Below are 19,666 nucleotides of genomic sequence, written 5' to 3'. Positions count from 1 at the left end.
AGATGTAAAAATCCTCAACAAAATACTAGCAAATTGAATACAACAATAAATTAAAAAGATCATACACCACGATCAAGTGGGATTTATTCCAGGGATGCAGGGATGGTTCAACACCTGCAAATTAATCAATGTGATAACAGCACATTAACAAAATGAAGAATAAAAACACATAATCTCCTCAATAGAAGCAGAGAAAACATTTGACAAGCTAGAACATCCATTTATAACAAAAACTCTGAATAAAACAGGTATAGAAGGAAAGTACCTGAAAATAATGATGGCCATGTATGACAAATCCACAGCTAATATTCTCAATGATCAAAAACTGAAAGCTATCCCTCTAAGAACGGGAACCAGACAAGGATGCCCACTTTCACCACTCTTATTTAACATAGCATTGGAAGTCCTAGCCAGAGCAATCAGGCAAGAAAAAGAAATAAAAAGGATCCAAATTGGAAAAGAAGAAGTGAAACTGTCGCTATTTGTGGACAACATTTTATATATAGAAAACCCTAAAGAATCCACTAAAAAACTTTTAGAAATAGTAAATGAACACACTCAAGTCACAGGATACAAAATCAACATACAAAAATCAGTTGTGTTTCTATACACTAACAACGAAGTAGCAGAAAAAGAAATTAAGAATACAATCCCATTTACAATTGCAACAAAAAGAATAAAATACCTAGGAATAAACTTAACCAACGAGGTGAAAGATCTGTATATTGAAAATGATAAAACATTGTTGAAAGAAATCGAAGAAGACACAAAGAAATGGAAAGATATTCCATGCTCTTGGACTGGAAGAATTAACATAGTTAAAATGTCCTTACTTCCTAAAGGAATCTATAGAGTCAATGTGATCCCTATCAAAGTTCCAACAAAATTTTTCACAGAAATAGAACAAAGAGTCCTAAAATTTATATGGAACAACAAAAGACCCCAAATAGCCAAAGGAATCCTAGGAAAAAGAACAAAGCTGGAGGTATCACACTCCCTGATTTCAAAATATACTACAAAGCCATAGTAACCAAAACAGCATGGTACTGGCCAAAAATAGACACATACATCAATGGAACAGAATCGAGAGCCCAGAAATAAACCTACAGATATATGAACAGCTAATTTTCGAGAAGGGAGCCAAGAGCATACAATGGAGAAAGGAGGGTCTCTTCAATAAATGGTGTTGGGAAAACTGGACAGCCACATGCAAGAGAATGAAAGTAGACCATGATCTTACACCATGCACAAAAATCAACTCAAAGTGGATTAAAGACTTGAATGTAAGACCTGAAACCATGAAACTTCTAGAAGAAAACACAGGCGGCACACTCTGACATCAGTCTTAGCAGCATATTTTCATGTACCATGTCTAACCGGCAAAGGAAACAAAAGAAAAAATAAACGAATGGGATTACATCAAACTAAAAAGCTTCTACACAGCAAAGGAAACCATTAACAAAAACAAAAGACAACCTAACAATTGGGAGAAGATATTTGCAAACCATATATCAGATAAAGGGTCAATATCCAAAATATGCAAAGAACTAATACAGCTCAACAACAAAAAAACCAACAACCCAATTAAAAAATGGGAAAAATATCTGAATAGAGATTTCTCCAAAGATACACAGATGGCCAACAGGTACATGAAAAGACATCCAACATCATTAACTATCAGGGGAATGCAAATCAAAACACAATGAGATATCACCTCACTCTGGTCAGAATGGCTATAATTAACAAGACAGGAAACAACAGGTGTTGGAGAGGATGCAGGGAGAAGGGAAGCCTCGTACACTGCTGGTGGGAGTGTAAACTGGTGCAGCCACTGTGGAAAACAGTATGGAGTTTCCTCAGAAAATTAAGGATAGATCTACCATATGACCCAGCTACTCCACTGCTGGGTATCTATCCAAAGAACTTGAAAACACAAATGCATAAAGATACATAAATCCCTATATTCATCGCAGCATTATTCACAATAACCAAGACTTGGAAGCAACCTAGGTGCCCATCAAGGGATGAATGGATAAAGAGGATGTGGTATTTATACACAATGGAATACTACTCAGCCGTAAGAAAGGATGAAATCCGGCCATTTGTGACAACATGGATGGAGCTTGAGGGTATTATGCAAGGAGGAGAAGGGGGAAAGGGCTGATTAAGCTCACATGTGTGGTGATGGAGTATAATTAGTCTTTGGGTGGTGAACATGATGTAGTCTAGACAGAATTCGAAATATATTATGATGTACATCTGAAAGTTATATAATGTTATAATCCAATGTTACTGCCATAAAAACAAAAATTAAAATTAAAAAAAATCTACGCACCCCTATGTTCACTGCAGCATTATTCACAATAGCCAAGACTTGGAAACAGCCTAAGTGCCCATCAATGGATGAATGGATAAAGAAGATATGGTATTTATACACAATGGAATACTACTCAGCCATAAGAAAGGATGAAATCTTGCCATTTGCAACAACATGGATGGACCTTGAGGGAATTAGGCTATGCGAAATAAGTCAGATGGAGAAAGTCAAGTATTGTAGGATTTCACTCATAAATAGAAGTTAAAAACAACAACAACAACAAACACACACAAGATTAGATTGGTGGTTACCAGAGGGGAAGGGCAAAAGGGGTTATAGGGCATATGTGTATAATGACGGGTGATAATTAGTCTTTGAGTGGTGAACACGATGTAGTCTACACAGAAATCAAAATATAATGATGCGCACCTGAAATTTATATAATGTTATGAACCAATGTTACCTCAATAAAAAAGTATATATATACATGCGACAGATACCATAATAAAGTTTACTGTTCAAACTAAAGAATTAGTAGGGCTGATTCAGCTAAACCCTGAAATTCCACATCAAAAGTGGTCAAAAGAAATAGCAGTTAACACACAAGGAAATAAAAAATTACACAAATCTATTGTGTGGAAAAATCAACATCTGCACTAGAAAGGAAATTGATAAAGAGAGTAATTTTAAAGTACCAATAAAAATACAAAACTGAAAAAATGAATAAATGGAATGATAAAATTTAGTGGGGATATGGGAAAACAAAAATATTTATACACTGTTTTTAGTATTGTAAATTGGGAAAACCTCTGTAAAGACCAATTTCCCAAATGTATATAAGAACTAAATAACATATCCATATCCACATATCCATGCCCTTTACCTGGATAGTTACTTTGGGAAATGCCACCAGAAGAAATGATTCAAATGTAATCTGATAAAAAGTCTACATAAAAGGACCATTTGTAATAGAAAAATTATGAATATAAGCAAAAAAGGGAGATGGTTAAGCAAATTGTGTTACATTAACCTGATAGAATTCCAAGTTATTGAAAAGAACACTGTGAGCTATGTCAACATATGGAAACACACACACTAAGTTAATGTTAAGTGACCAGAGCAGGTTCAATGGAAATACTGACCATAGCGCCCTAAAAGTATATGCATGTGTTGGCCAGCACCTGAAAGAACATGTGAGTAATCGGAATAGGGGTTAATATATATTATATATGGTGGGACGTTAAGTTTGTAATAAAATTTTTTGGTGACAATTTGTGATTAGGGCTGAATAGAACAAATTAGGCAATCCACTTTTTAAAAGTGTGGTAAAATATATATAACATAAGATGTACCATTTTAAGTGTACAATTCAGTGGCATTAAGTACATTCACATTGTCGTGCAACCATCACCACTACTTATTTCCAGCTCTTATCATCCCAAAAAAACTCTGTAATCACAAAACAATAACTCTCCATCACCTCCTTGCCCCAGCCCATGGTTGAAAGGGAACTACTATTCTACTTTCTGTCTGTGTAAATTTGCCTATTCTACGTACCTCATGTAAGTGGAATGATATTTGTCCTTTTGTGTTTAGCTTATTTCACTTAGTATCATGTTTTCTATGATGTAGCACACATCAGTACTTCAGGTCTTTTAAGTCTGAATAATATTCCATCATATGTACATACCACACCCCATTTGTATTTTTGAAACTTCTATGTCTAGTGATCCAAACAGTTTTGCCTCCTCGCTATCTCACAATTCACCTTCTTTTAAAACAGCCGTCTTCTGCCTACGTAAGCAGGACGTTTGCACAGGTTACGTTGGTATTTCTTGTGTGCTGAGGTATGCGTGTGCTCGCTAACCCTTGGGGGACAGATGTGACCAAGGTGATTATCCAAAGCAGCCAGGTGGCACTTAGGAGAGGTCCTTTAAAATGCCAGGGATGAGGGTGTGGAAAGAGCGCATGAATCGTTGGCCATTGACAGTCCACATACAGCCCACATATTGCCGATCCACGTTGCAAATCAAAATCTGGCAGGATCTACCATAAATGTTGATGGATGGAGCCACTACTTTCTTCTAGGTAGAGGCCTTCAGTCTTGTGGAGCCTTTCAGAAAATGATAGATCCTTTAACCTACCAGCACCCTGAATTGGTGACATAACTAAAGGAAAAGTTGTAATGGGCTGTCCTCCTCACTTCTGAAAAGGCCCTAGTAAGGTATGACTGCATGTCCTGAAAGGAAAAGCAGCACTGAAAATACTGAAACTAGGTAGCTGTTATCAATGATTTGCCTCAGATTTTGAGCCCTTGTGTATTAAGCTTGTTGGGGACTGGAGGTGCTAAATGGAGTATATTTCATCACTTGCCCCATATGCTGTGTATTCCTATCACCAACATACAGAGAAGTCAGAGTAGGGCTTTGTAACGAATGTGCTAGAAACACATTTGCGAGGACAAAATTCCCATTCCAGTTTCAAAAGCAAACATAAAAGATGAAGATAAAAAGTTGATTTCAAAATTTATGCTTTGTTAATTAGTTCAGAGCAAACAACCATTAAACACATCAAGCCACACAGTAATTCCTTAAATAAGATTTGAACCCCCAGAGTAACTAGGATAAAAGTTCTTTGTCTCTGCCATGTGCTGACAGGTATTAGTGGAGTAAAAAGAAGGAGTTTAAGCTTTGGAGGCAGCTATACCTCCATTCAAAGGCTGGCTCTGCTGCCTTAAACTCACAGCAGATTACTTAACCTGCCTGAGCCTCAGATTCTTTATTATGATAATATCTACATCACTGGGTTGTTGTGAGGATTTAAAATGATTTCATATGATAATATATAATAGGCATTCAATAAATGAAGTTGAGTATTATCAGTTCCATATAAATATTTTGCCCATAGAAACTATGATGGATCCTACCCTGAACTCAAGAGCTCACCTCTGCCAGGTAGGTAACCATATTCAAGGTGATGTCAGCATATGCTTCATGAAGGTATCGACAGACCACGTTGACCCACGTGGCGCAGTCCCTGGTGTAGCTATGTGTTTTATAGAGAGTCATGACATGTGCGAGATTGGAAAGTTTGGGGTTCTTCTCTTCCAAACAAACCTTTTAAGAGAAGAAAATAAATTAGGGATAAAATAGCCTGGTCAGTAGGAAGAAATGTTAGCAATTTTGCTAAAAGTCCTGGCAGTCTAGAAAATAGATCGATACTTTTCTCGGTAGGCTGCAGCAGTGCCTGTCTCAGTAATTAGTTAATATAATTTTCACAAATACTTTACCCGTTTTCTTAATAATGAAACCAGAAAAGACAATGTGCATCAGCCACCCAGAGATGTAAATTACTAGCAATATCAATTGTTACTTTCAGGTTTTGTAAAACTCATTGCCCTCTCTGGGCCTGGTAATTTCTGTCCAACACTGGGCCTTCCTGCAGGCCTCTGTGGATCTGCCTGAGTGTGGAACCGTAAATCATACCTGAGCAATCCTTTCGGCTATATCCTTACAGAACTGATTGGGATTTTCGAAATGCTGAATCAGCTGGGGCAGGAGACACAAAACATTCAGTGGAAACCCTGGGTTAGAGAAGACAGAATGGAGATGCTGAGCATGGTGTATTTTAACTGTTAACAGTGGGAAGGCAACATTACAGATTTCATTCTGAGGTGATGCAAAAGCAGTCTTCTGAAGCAACTTTAATATGATCTAACAAAATCCAGGAAAAATGCACAACCACAGTGGCCCCAGTTCGGAGTCACTGATGTAGATTTGTAATTTTCAGATACAATGGCTGTCCTGCCATGGACTGTAAATAAGAATGTCTGTGGGCTGGCCCCGTGGCCGAGTGGTTAAGTTCGCGCGCTCCGCTGCAGGCGGCCCAGTGTTTCGTTAGTTCGAATCCTGGGCGCGGACATGGCACTGCTCATCAGACCACGCTGAGGCAGCGTCCCACATGCCACAACTAGAAGAACCCACAACGAAGAATACACAACTATGTACCGGGGGGCTTTGGGGAGAAAAAGGAAAAAATAAAATCTTTAAAAAAAAAAAAAAAATAAGAATGTCTGGCGTAGATTTTAAAAAGCACATTAAAAGGAACCAAAGCACTAGTTTGAAATTTTTCTCAAAAAACAGATATTTTAAGGAAAAGCTGTATGAGAGGACATAGGCCAGTCAATTTAAGTCTTACTCATGTCATCAAAAAGACTCTTTAAAATGATGAGCACCACTTAGTAGCACTGTATGAAGCTCTAGCTTCATGAAAAGAATTCTGGGCCACATGCCCTGGTATTAACAATCTAGTTTGTTTGGCTTAATTCAAAATAATAGGGAATCAAGAAAATTTTCAAGAAGAAAAGAAAGGCTAGGAAAAATAAAAGATCTAGGAGTTAAGAAAAAAGGGAAAAAATGTCTGTACAAGAGCAACGGAATAAACTAACAGTATCTTATATCTGGAAAGCATAGGGAAATGACTAATATATATTACTTCTGCCCCTTTTATACTATTGCCTTAAAATATCTTCTACAATATAAATAATGAAGACATACGTTATATAGAAATTTAAAATAAAAAAAAAAACTATTCCCAAAGAACCATTTCTAAGCAGACTGTCACAAGCAGTAAGCCCACATGATCTTACACTAAACCTGAACACAATAACCAGCAGAACTGTGGTGAGAAGCGCGTGAGTGATGTTGGCTTTACCAATGGCTTGGGATGAATCCACCATGGATACTTTGGACACCGGCGTCAGCAAACTGAAAAGTTGCAGGGTAAGGTCTGTGGTGGTGAGAGAGGTGAATCCTTTCAGCAGCAGCTGCTGCAACCCTGAGAAGTCTGCCCACTTGAGCTGCGCCTGGAGTTTCTCAAGTTTTTCTCGGTTCTCAGCTTTATCGAGTGGCATGTGAGCGAGCAGTCTATTCAAAAGCCTTAAGGCCATTAGGTATTCAAACTCAAAGTCAGATTCCATCAAGGCCACTGTGACCCAAAAGATGGTGGCCAACAGGTTGGTTGGATGATTTATGTGTGATGGGTCTGTGAGGCTGTCCTTCAAGGAAGAGGAGCTTCTGGTTTTTGAGGAGAGCCCTTGTTGGGTACAAGCCTGAATTCTGTCCAGTGTGGCACTCCGAGGTGGGTCTGAGGATCGGTCAACAACACCAAACTTCTTGGGCACAGAGAAGCTTCTTTGATGCCGGCTCCGTTCTGCGGTGGCTGTGTTGCCACTGGCTGTCCCAGGGTTCACATTTAGTTGTCCTGTGCTCTTTCTGCTTGCTGTTAGTTTAGTGCTGGAGCTCAAATCTGGTGATGAAGAGCTGGGTATAAAAATAAAAAGTTTACTAGAAGGCCAGCATGCTTCACTGAACAGCCAGTCCTTCTAAGATCCACTGATGAACAATAAGGGAGGGAAATCATTCTTTGGAATTACTACTTTCTAGTCATTTTTTCCCCTATATTCTTAAACTTAAAGGAATAAATTTCTTTATTCTTAAACTTTAAAAGTATGAAAAACAAAACTTAAGCAGAACAACTCTCACCAACAAAACAACAGTGATACCTAATACTGACTTGCGCTTACTGAAAGATTAAAGAAATAAGCAGCTGGCCATAAATTTACTGATCTTTCATTTATCTTTTGTTTGAACTTGGGTAGGAGTAATTACAAACTAAAATGTGCCTGATAGGTACAAACTTTAATATTCCATTAACTGACTGATAAGGAGAACAGAAATGGAAATGATATTATCTAGAAGGAAAAAAAGTTAGTAAATGTTAGTATCAAAGGAATTTGCATTTATAAAAATTTATGAAAAATGATTTCTAAGTTTATTTCAGGCTAAAAAGATAAAACTAAGAACATTCTTGATAAATCTTTATTGATTTAAATAAATCTGTAGGTTTATATAGATAAATATGTATGATGTTAGCAATTACACCAAAATTACTTATCCATAAAAAACACTCAACTTAAAAATGAAACAAGGGGCTTGCCCAGTGGTTAAGTGCACACATTCTGCTTCTCGGCGGCCCGGTTTCGCCTGTTTGGATCCCGGGTACAGACATGGCACCACTTGGCACACTATGCTGTGGAAGGCGTCCCACATAGAAAGTAGAGGAAGATGGGCATGGATATTAGCTCAGGGCCAGGCTTCCTCAGCAAAAAAGAGGAGAACTGGCAGTAGTTAGCTCAGGGCTAATCTTCCTCAAAAAAAAAAAAAAAGAAAGTAACAAGGTCCAATGTGATATAACATTACTGACTCAATTTCAAGCAAGATAAATTCAGTTATACAAACAGAATATAGAATTGTGAATGATTTGAAGTGGGTTATTAAACATTGGCATGAGCAAAATGAATTAAAAAATAAAAAAGATCCTAAGGTAGGAATTTCTGCAAGTAAAACCAACATTTATTCCAACTGTTTTTTTTTTTTTAAAGATTGGCACCTGAGCTAACATCTGTTGCCAATTTTCTTTTTTTTCTTTTCCTTTCTTCTTCTCCCCAAAGGCCCCAGTACATGGGTGTATATTCTAGCTGTGAGTGCCTCTGGTTGTGCTATGTGGGACGCCACCTCAGCATGGCTTGATGAGTGGTGCCATGTCTGAGCTCAGGATCCGAACCCGCGAAACCCTGGGCCGCTGAAGCAGAGCACGCAAACTTAACCACTCGGCCACAGGGCCGGCCCCCTAACTGTTTTACAGTGATGGTTCACATCAGTTTTGTATGTATTCATTTAAAAATAATATGTAGTTTTAGTTTACAGTGTGATAAATAGGACAACTATTATACAAAACTTGAAAAAATACTCAGACGTAAAAAAATAAAAAATCATTAATATTTGTATTATTTAGAGATAACATTTGGTGTCTACCTTGCTGACATTTTAAAATACTTATATAACATATATATGTGTGTGTGTGTGTGTGTGTCATAACTTCCTTTTTCTTTTAACTTAAGAAAATGTCATACATGCTTTGTTAGGTTGTAAATAGACCTCAAAAACTATATTTTCTTTTCTTTCTTTCTTTTTTTTTTGGTGAGGAAGATTAGTCCTGAGCTAATATCTGCTGCCAATCCACCTCCTTTTGCTTGAGGAAGATTGTCCCTGAGCTAATATCCATGACAATCTTCCTCTATTTTATGTGGGATGCTGCCACAGCATGGCTTGACAAGTGGTGTGCAGGTCTGTGCCTGGGATTCGAACCTGTGAACCCCAGGCTGCCAAAGCAGTGCAGGTGAACATAACCACTATGCCACTAGGCTGGCCCTGCCTCCCCCGGCCCCTGCAAAAAACTAGATTTGTTCTTTGGACTTTGCCCAAAGTCCAGGCATCTCCCAAACATTCAGTACAGTCGCTTTGATTTCAAAATGTCATTAAGCTGGTTCTCACCGAGATAATACAGTTAAGAGATCACTGTTCTTCAAGCAGTCAGACAAGTTATCCACGGCAGCTTCCAAGGTAAGGAGTGCTTCCATTACATAACCCTGCAAACATGCAAAGACAACATTTTACACTGCTTGTAGCTACTGTTAACTTCCTGTAGATAAATTTAATTAATGCAAACTTTATTCAAATGATGGTAATATCATTGAAAGCTAGACAGGCATCACTATTTTAATTTATGAAGCCTAAAAACAAATTTTAAAGGCCACTTAGGAAATTCAGATGGCTTAGAAGTTAGCAGATAATCATGAAGATTTATTTCCCTAGGTCTGAGGTCCTCAACAGATGAATTTCATCTGAAATCCAACAGGGAAGGGGCAAGGCTAAAGGGGCAAGCATGGTTCCTGGCAGAGAGGGATGGTGGGCATTTGAAATACAGAATGGCAATGTCTGAAAGCCAGATATTAAGAGATGAGGTATGAGAAAGGCTGTGCCTCAGCGGCATTTTCCAATGGCCAGAAGGAAGAAAAGAAGCTAGAGTCTACTGGCACGCAGGCCTCCTGAGATGCAGGAACGTTCCTGATGGAAAGGAATGGCTGGGCCCAAGCTACAGAGCTTGCAGTGCTCTTGGTGTTCAACCTTCCCAGCTCCCCAGTCTCTGGAGTCCCCAGTCTTCAGGGTCTTCTCGTGGCATCTACTCTCGCCATTATTTCTTCCAGTTCTTCTCAGTTTAGTGAAGGCTAACTATAGAGAGAGGGGTGGTGCTTTGCAAAGACACAATGGAGATCCCTTCTTTGAGTGGAGAGATTGCACAATTGCATCTTAGGTTTTAGCAAAAAGACAAAACAATATTAAATAACTCCCCCATGCCCTGCCAAATAAAACCAACAACAAAAACAACAAAGGAGTCACCAAAGGATTTCAGTTGTTGGCTCAATAAAACAGTAACCATTGAATTTCTAGAACAATGCTCCTTGAAGTGATTTTTGTAAATACAAAAGTCAACATTTAAAAATTTTCAAATAAATTATACATGCCCAAATGGCTAGAATAATTTTCAGGAGAAAGAAGGCTCAAAGAAAGTTAACTCCTCATCTTTGAAATGCGAGAAGACGGATGAGTTCAGTGGTCTTTCCTTCCATACCTGAATCTCATCTCCATGTTCTCCAATCACCTCTACCAGTCTTGAGAGAACGTCAGACAAGGCATGTGCTGACAGAGGCTGTTTGAGTGCCCGGAATATCTGGAAGGACCGACCGGCATAGTGCCTTGAAGAGCTTGCGAGGGCTGTCTGTAACGCAACTTCACTCAAGTGTTGCTCCAGATGGAAACCTAGGGCCCAAAGAGGTTAGGTCAGCCACTACTCTGAGAACTGTGGGGCATCAGTTATCTGTAAGTATAAAACAGGCTAACTGCACAGAGCTACCTCCTGGGTGGTACTTACTTACCATTTTAAAATAAAAACTACATTTGAATAAATCTTAAGGAGGCAGAAGCTTTGGAACAAGATGGTCCTGTTTGGGGATCAAGGGTTTTGAGACTCTGGGAAACTTAGTCTCTATGAGCCTATTTCCTTACCTTTAACTTGTGAATAATAGCATCTATCTCATAGAATTATTGTGAAAATTTACTTAAAAAATGCTTTGTACAATGTCTGACGCATAATATGTGCTCACAAATGTCTTATTTATTACCCTGCTATTTTTCGACACCGTTCTTCTGTACTACTTTTTACTTAGAATACCTTCACTCCTTTTTTCATAAGAGAATTTGTTAGAAACAAATTTTCAGAGGACTTGTGTATGTAGCGGGAGGAGGTTAGTGGATCTAGTCAACTCTACACACGACCAAGGCCCGTGCCAAAGTCTTTGCTCTTCAGAATAGTCTATAAAAATGCAGATGTGTAGATACTGTAAAGAAGGCAGCCATCATTTAAACTTTAGGCTAAATATTTGTTCTTCCAATAGCATGAAGGTAATCTCAGTCATCAGAAAACCATTTGGTCAGATGGAGATGAAGTTGTAAGGTAAAGCCCATGACTGAGTCCTGGGCCATTAAACTGTACATGTGCTGTGACTCAGGAGGGAGAAAACCAGGCCAGGAGAGTCAGAGGCCATGATGAAAACAGCAATTCTGGCTGTCTCTGTGATCTGGAAGGCCCGGTGGCACATTTGATTGTCACATGAAAGTGGACCAGGAGGGGTAATTCATTGTTATTGTTCTTAGCTGCTGCTTGGCTGTTTGACCCTAGGGACATGTAGACTGTACAAGAAAATGTTCCCGCCAAGCAAACAAAGGGTCCTGGAAAATGGACTTAGGGTGGGAAATACAGAAATAAACCCATGTAGGCAGTTCACAAATTATGAATGAGTCATGTTTCAAAATAGTTTGTTATGTCTTTATTTTGCTTTTCAAAACATATTTTCCTACTTAGGCCATTTTATATGTGGGGTTAGGTCCCCTGGCAATGAACAAAAGCTTATTCAAATCATAATGCTAGAACTATAATAGTAAGATTGCAGAACTCCCCCCACCCCCCCACCATGACAATGTCCTTTGGGAAAAGCTATTTAATGTGTAGCAGAGAAAAGGAATAATTCCTTCTGTCCCCAGTCACACAGTGACCCTATACTTCCCAGCCTTCCTTGCAGTTAGATGTGACCTCGTGCCTGAGTTCTGGCCAGTGGAATGTGGGAAGAAGCAGTGGATGCTTGGTTCAGGCCTGGCATATAAACTCCTCCTGAGGAGTCCTCCACTCACTCGCTCTTCCTCCACCTGCTGGCTGGACGCAGAGGGTCTATAGAGGCCTCTGAGCCTAGGGGCTGGCAGAGCCTCAGCATGGAGGGTCTCTGAAGCAGCAGGTGGAAGGCCGTCTGCCAAACATCCACCCTGAACTATTATGGGATCCAGAAATAACCTTCTATTGTGTTAGGCTTCTGAGCTTTGAGGGTTGTTTGTTACAGCAGCTATGCTACCCTGACTAATACACTGTTTCCAGGAACATATTTTATTGGGCTGTAGTGGAAACAGGTGGAAAGCAGAGATGGACAAAGAAATTGCGGTGGGTAAAAATAGCTTGGGCAATGTGTGAGAAGACTGAGACTCTAAGCAGCCTGAAGCAGCCTCTGAGAATACAGTACAGGCATTTGTATATTTTCTCATTTTTTTTTTTTAAAGATTTTATTTTTTTCCTTTTTCTCCCCAAAGCCCCCCACCGTTACATAGTTGTATATTCTTCGTTGTGGGTCCACCTAGTTGTGGCATGTGGGACGCTGCCTCAGCGTGGTTTGATGAGCAGTGCCATGTCCGCGCCCAGGATTCGAACCAACGAAACACTGGGCCGCCTGCAGCGGAGCGCACGAACTTAACCACTTGGCCACGGGGCCAGCCCCCTATATTTTCTCATTTTTATGATCTTCATATAATCAAGAGTTTTAGACAAATTAATGGTTCACACAGAAACAGTACATTTCTTCCTTTGGGCTCTGTTCAGTTATTAAGTGACTTTTAAGTGGGGGAAAACAGCAAATGTAAATAGTATTAATATTTCAAAGAAATTCCACAGAGGAAACTCACAACAAGAAATGGCAATCCTATTCCTGGAATGACTCCCATTTCAGTCTATCAGTATTTTTTGTTTTTTATTAAGTATCCTCTGATAATGAAAAGAGATGTGGCTAACCTGGAATGTTTCAAACTGTGAGATGTGCTGTCAGAGCCCCTTGGAAAGCCACTGAGCCATGTTTAATAGGGCCAGCCTGGTGCGTGAAAAAGGTAGAGATGGTTGTTGCATCACGCTGAGGAACCGAATTTAAATTTCACACACAAATCAGCTCAGGCCATGTTGAATCAGAACAGAATTCAGCTAAGGGCTTAAATATTATGATGCTACTATAATCTAATTAAGAGTCACATTGTGTTCAGAATATTGAGTAGTCATTGGCACAGGACTTGTTAGCAAATACTTTTAAAGTCAAAAACATTTTATTACAAAAATTTTTTTTAAACCAGTTTGCAAGGCTGACAATTTCTCACAGTTGAGTCTGATGACAGTCAAGTAATTAGATTTAAATAAAACATTATATGCACAGTTTAATTCTAGTGAGATAAATGAAGCAAGGAGAACGGTGACCTTGGGGAAATTATTTGATAGAGCATAATGCAAATATACGTGACATTAACTATCTCTCAGTGAGGGACATCTGAAATAAGCTTCTAAAGTCCCCTATGAACATTCTTCTGTTATCGAAGCCCAATGCAGGACCATATACATGGTGTGTAGTCATAAGGGGAGAATGAGCTCCATTATAGAAAAACGCTGGAAGTCCAATTTGGGGAAATAGGATGAAGTACCTGATTTGGAATCTTTAAATACGGATACAACATGACGCAGAAAATTAGTGAGCTGTTCAGCACTCTTCGAATTCTGATTTTTAGGCGTGATGTCTTCATGGCACCAAAGTGGACCAAATGCCCTTAAAGAAAATAAGCAAAATGTCAAAAATATTGCTATCATTTTGCATTTTTAAAACCACATATGTAGTTCTAACTCCAAAGATGCAATACATGTTTTTAAAATTTTACTAATTAATATGGGGGTGAATTTCAGTCTTAGAAAGCTTAACAGTATACTCAAAGCAGACCTAGCTAATCTGTGGAGACATACTCTTTCTTAAGTTTTATTTATAAAATTAAAACCTCACAACATTAAAACTTCTCAATTCACCAGAACAGTGTGTGGCACATAATAGGTGTGACATAAGTGTTTGTTAAATAAAATGATATAAAATATAGATTTAGACACAGGCTTAATTTGAACATTTGCAGAGAGAATGCTTTTACCAGCATTACTTCATTAGGTTGCCAGATACCATAGAACCAAATTGAAGATACAGCTTCTGTTGTCTACTTGGTTTTCAACAGTAAGAATGGGATGGAGCCAGATGTGAGAATTTCGGAGAACACCCTTCTCAACATGTGGTGTTGACAATGGTGAGTGGGGACACTGCCTTTCTTCTCCATGAATGATTTAGGCCTCTGAAGTACCCTGTATGTAGGCACATCAGCCCCCTTCCTAAGCTTCCTGCATATTAAATCCCATAGTGAGCTGAGAGCTGTGCAGAATACCCTGAACCATCATTAATGGAGGAGAGAAAATGCTCTTTTTTCATTTTTTGCATTAATTGATATGTTAGTTGAAGAAAGAAAAACTATGCACCATACCAGATAACACATGTACAGACGAGACTTCCAGGCCTTAACTCACCGAGACAGGAGAGCACACCCCAGGTCACAGGTAAGCATGCTTTTACACAAATACTGAACCTCAGGGTGCTAGAAATTCTGAAGCCTTATAAGTGAACTTGTTTATTAGAAGAACCAGAAGACCTGAAAAAACAGGATTGCTTGTAGTTTTTCTTGATTTTGATTATTATTAGTTTGATTCCTTTCCTATCATGTTTCTGGTCTCTGACTTCCATTCATAAATGACTCCTGGGAGGAGATAAGCAGACAGTGGTCCCCTCTGTCGCTGCTCCTGGGTCAACCGTGGCTATTATCTTTGGTTTCCAGAGTGATGTTCTTTGCAAAGTCTCAGAACTCCCAGATCCTGGCAGCTCTAGATGATTAAAGTCATGTTCACCACGGGGTGCTACTATCTCCTGCCTCCATCTGCTGCGTCGTCATTATACACAAATCTCCCTGCCCAGCAACTAGGACATCAGTGGGATCTTAGACAACTTCTACAGTGTCTGCCTTGTACACAGACTCCAGCAGGTGCAATTTAGAAGAGAAAATAGGACTCTGCTAGAACTCCGGGATCACTTTCCCATCTGTGTGGCTTTAAAGTGATGGCATTTTGCCCCCAATATTGAGCTGAAAACAATAGCCTGTTTCCTAACCCCTCATTACCTGGTTGTTAGAAACTCAATGAGCTTGTTCGCCTTCTCATCTGTTTCAGCGGCTGTGTCCACGTCTTCCACCTCTTGGGTCATCTGCGGGAGGTTCCCACTGCTCCCTCCCAGACTGATGCTGGAGGAGGTGGAACTGGAGCTAAGCCCCGAGTCTGGAACTGGGGATGACTGGTCCTCTCTCAGAAAGTCAAAGCCACCTGGTGGGAGAAAAAGGTCAAGGTGGAATGTACAAGGCAGGGCACTTAATGAGGTCAGGAGGTGAGGGTGTATTTAAATTTTTTGGAGAAAACATTTAATTTTGGCTATGACTGTGATCAAATGAGACTGATATTCTTTCCTTGCTTATGGTATAGTTGCACTGCTGTGTAAACCAGCGTTTTTGGTAATAGAAGGTGATCTGCTATTTTCTACTCTGGTGTTTTTTTTTCCCTAAAGATTGGCACCTGAGCTAACATCTGTTGCCAATCTTCCTTTTTTTCCTTCTCCTCCCCGAAGCCCCAGTACATAGTCGTATATTCTAGTTGTAGGTCCTTCTGGTTGTGCTATGTGGGATGCTGCCTCAGCATGGCTTGATGAGCAGAGTGTCCGCACCCAGGCTCCGAACCAGCAAAACCCTGGGCTGCTGGAGCGGAGTGCACAAAGTTAACCACTCAGTCATGGGGCTGGGCCCTACTCTAGTGTTTTAACTGATGCTTTCTGCAAAAGAAGTGGGGTGTGGGTGGGTGTGTGTGTGCCTGTGTGTACATGCATAGGTTGATGAACAGTTCTACAATACATTGGGACCCAATTGTGCATTAGTAAATTATATCTTGGAATTATACTACTTAAATATGTGAAATGATACTGCTTTTGAGGATACCAGCAACTGATGGCTGACGAGTAAGTTATACATAACATTTTAGAGTAAATGTGTCCAGAATTGTGAATATTATGTGCATATTAATAATTTTAATAAACTATGTCTCATGGTAGTCAAAGAAATATGGTCTAAGCAAATACTATGTTTTTTTCCCCACTACAGATTTGGTTATCATTCTATATTTCTGGGTGTGTTGCGGTTTGAAATTGTATATGTGTGACCATCCCTTTTCTCCTCCTTAATAATCATAAAAAGTACATAGTTCTGGTATGTCTGACAGATAGACTGAATTAAGAGTATGAAGGCCTGGGTCTGAATAGCATCTTTGCCATTTATTTTGTAATCTCAGGGAGTTTATAATAACTTCTCGGTACCTCAGTTTCCTGTTATAATAAGATAAAGACAATAATTTCTATCACAAAGGTTTTTAATGTGGATTTGAAAGCAACTATAGTTGAAATTAGGTATTCGATAGATATTTAATAAATGTTTATGAAAGGGAGACGCTTTTCATACACCTATTCCATGTGTGCTATAGATTCAATCATTTTAGCTCTCTCGTTTTTCCTGCCTGTGGTGTATTTTGTATTTTGTTTTGTAAATCCCCACTCTAACCCATTTTATGCCACATCAGTGTTAATAGTGGAGGCAAAACTGATGCACTCAAAGATACATGGCTTAACAGACATCACAGTTTTCTCAGCCTAAAGCCATGTGCTTAAGGGAATACATTCTTATCCTGGGGTGTTAGAACAGCCAGAACTCTTCAGATTCTTTTAATTAAGTCTCTAGAGTAAAGAGTTTTGTGTCTCTGAGAGGCTATTGATAGATTATGTTCGATTAAGTGTAGCTAGGTTCAAAACAAAGAGCTTAAACTGTGGTCAGTGGTATGTGCATCTCAGAGTTAATGACTTCATTTTTGTTTTCCAAGGAAACACGTTAACGTCTCTCAGAAGATAAGACAGTGCTGAGTACAAGTGATGAATAAAAGGGACGTCCTTTTCAAGGTTATGAAGAAAGTCGATGGTGACATATGAAATGCCATACCATAACCTGAGCCAGCATAATGTACGAAATAATTAGGTAAAAAAAGTAGCCCCAGAGCTCTGTTAGTTCATCATTTTAAGATATTCTAAATGTTCTGGTTCTAAGTGAAAACCACTGATCAACCCTTTGGGGAAAATTTTCATAAACAGCTGGACACAGCAGTGTAATTTCTTTGACTCAGCTAATGCTTTCTGTTCTCTTTTCTAAGAAGAAATTTTTGGTTTCAAAACAGCAATGGTTTTTAATAGATTTCCACTAATGGTGCCTCCCAGAGAGGTCAGTCATTTAATAAAGTGAAAATTCCTTCAGGGGAACTAGAAGGTACACCTGGCATCTCGGCAATGGTTCTCAAGGAGATGGAGATGGTCACTGTTTTCTGCATTCTCATCCTTCAGTGTCCTAGACAGATGCTCTCGGCCAATGGACATCTTAATGTTTTATGCATCAATAAGAACATATTTAATGAGAGCAGCAACATAACAATAATAAGGAAAATATATCTGAAAATATTCAGTAATGAAGGATTCTGAAAGGCAAGTTAACATCAAGTGAAATGGTGCATATATGTTGTGCTGTTATTTGATCACTTGGAAAGTTAGGGGGTAACAGCATTGGAGAACGGAAGCTGGACTCCATGGACACCTTCAGTTATCTTGTATTTGTGACCCTGTCTCAGGCTCCCTGCCACTCCTTCTTTTGTTACCTGTGTAGAGATATTCAGGTTGATAAGCTGGCTGAACTGTTAGGGTCTTAGCTTCACCCATCTCTCGAGTCTGCAGGAGCACGGAAGCAATGGCATGAAAACTGCTATTGCAAGAGAGGGCGATCAAGAGGTGAAGAAGCAATTTCTTGCTGTGTTCAAAGACTTCGGGCCGGTAATGGTCCAAACCTGGAACAAAACGGTGGAATCTCTTAGTATAAACAAATTTTAAGCTCATTTAGATTCCAGGGATAGTAAAGATTCCAAGATACCCGGGAGGAACATGTTAAAAGAATGTTTAGTTTTCTTTGTTATTGTTTGTGTTACCAACATAAAGAAGTTGGGCTTAGGAAAAATAAAATGCTTTATTTCTTGAATCAAATGTTCTCATAAAATGCTGATAGATGGACTTCTCTTGACCTTTCTTTAGCATCTGACATGGTTAGCATTCCTCCTGCTTTGTTCTCTTCCCTGGATCTCCCTGTTACTGAAGGATTCTAATTTTATTCATCTCTCTGTAACTGAACTCCTTGGCTGGCTGTTCCTCTTTCCATTTTTGCTCTACAACTTGGGTATTTTAAAATCTCAGTGCTTGGCCCGCTGTGCTCTATATTCTTTCTCTCTGTGCACTGACCGTGCCTCATAGCTTTAAATTCATCACATCTAGCCAAAGACCCTCAAAGAGGCCAACTGGTTTTGCATATCCTTATAGATATAGCATTAGTGAGGGACCACCCTATTTATATTGTAGCATTAGGACAATTTTAAACAAAGACTGATCAACTGAAATTGTAGGGCAGATGTTACAAAAAGGCAATGAAAAATGGAGGAGACTAAATATTTCAGAAATGAGGAAAGCAGGATGTCAACGTAAAAGGAAAGCTCTATGGATTACCTCTATATGGTTTTGACCCTATTGGCTAGAATTCCTCTCAGATCCAGTCTTACCTAAGAAGACAGCATGAAGTAATAATGGTAGATGAAGAGCCCAATCTTCTCTTACACTGTGATCCACCACCATCTCAGTCATAAAAATTACAGCAATATTGCACCTAATCAATGAAATGATGACATTAATGCAACTTCTAAAGAGGATGGAACTATACTTATAGATCATTAAGTCACAATTAAATATAACTCTTAAGCCTTGCTGAAGTGTTATGTGACACTCTTCTTTCAGGGAAATGGAGCTTAACTTCTGACATTGCACAGAGCTCCACGAGAAGAAGAAACATCAGTTGAGCTAATCACATAACAGAACTCTACTAGTCACCTAGGTAAATAAGACCTGAGGGATGAAGAGAAATAGAAGACAAAAGTCCTCTCTTCTTACAATCTAAAAAGCATAACAGAATGAATACCCATATTAAGATTACATCAAAGAAAAATTCAAAGGCCTACAAGGCAGCTTTGCATGTTGGTTAATATTGGACCACACTCTGC

At 39.1% G+C, this 19,666-nt stretch overlaps 2 protein-coding genes across 9 annotated transcripts in view; one reads left to right on the top strand and one right to left on the bottom strand.

The window, feature by feature from the left end:
• ZAR1L (zygote arrest 1 like) overlaps positions 1-17,536 on the top strand; it is a 77,516-nt gene extending 59,980 nt beyond the window's left edge. Inside the window, exon 4 of the mRNA XM_070520482.1 lies at positions 17,408-17,536. Coding sequence (XP_070376583.1) covers positions 17,408-17,419 — 12 coding nt within the window. The 3' untranslated portion in view covers positions 17,420-17,536. The remainder of the gene's footprint in view (positions 1-17,407) is intronic.
• FRY (FRY microtubule binding protein) overlaps positions 1-19,666 on the bottom strand; it is a 407,136-nt gene that overhangs the window by 45,076 nt on the left and 342,394 nt on the right. For all 8 annotated transcript variants that reach the window (XM_070520479.1, XM_070520478.1, XM_070520476.1 and 5 more), the window contains 9 exons: positions 19,172-19,275; positions 18,227-18,412; positions 15,616-15,814; positions 14,059-14,180; positions 10,850-11,037; positions 9,712-9,806; positions 7,031-7,638; positions 5,803-5,900; positions 5,263-5,433 (listed from right to left, as the gene is read on the bottom strand). In XM_070520479.1, the coding sequence (XP_070376580.1) occupies positions 5,263-5,433; positions 5,803-5,900; positions 7,031-7,638; positions 9,712-9,806; positions 10,850-11,037; positions 14,059-14,180; positions 15,616-15,814; positions 18,227-18,412; positions 19,172-19,275 (1,771 nt within the window). The remainder of the gene's footprint in view (positions 1-5,262; positions 5,434-5,802; positions 5,901-7,030; positions 7,639-9,711; positions 9,807-10,849; positions 11,038-14,058; positions 14,181-15,615; positions 15,815-18,226; positions 18,413-19,171; positions 19,276-19,666) is intronic.

Source organism: Equus asinus, chromosome 11 (assembly GCF_041296235.1).
Source record: "Equus asinus isolate D_3611 breed Donkey chromosome 11, EquAss-T2T_v2, whole genome shotgun sequence".
In the NCBI taxonomy this organism is placed as follows: domain Eukaryota; kingdom Metazoa; phylum Chordata; class Mammalia; order Perissodactyla; family Equidae; genus Equus; species Equus asinus.
Note: the sequence above shows the minus strand (reverse complement) of the source record. Positions and strands in the feature narration are given on the sequence as shown.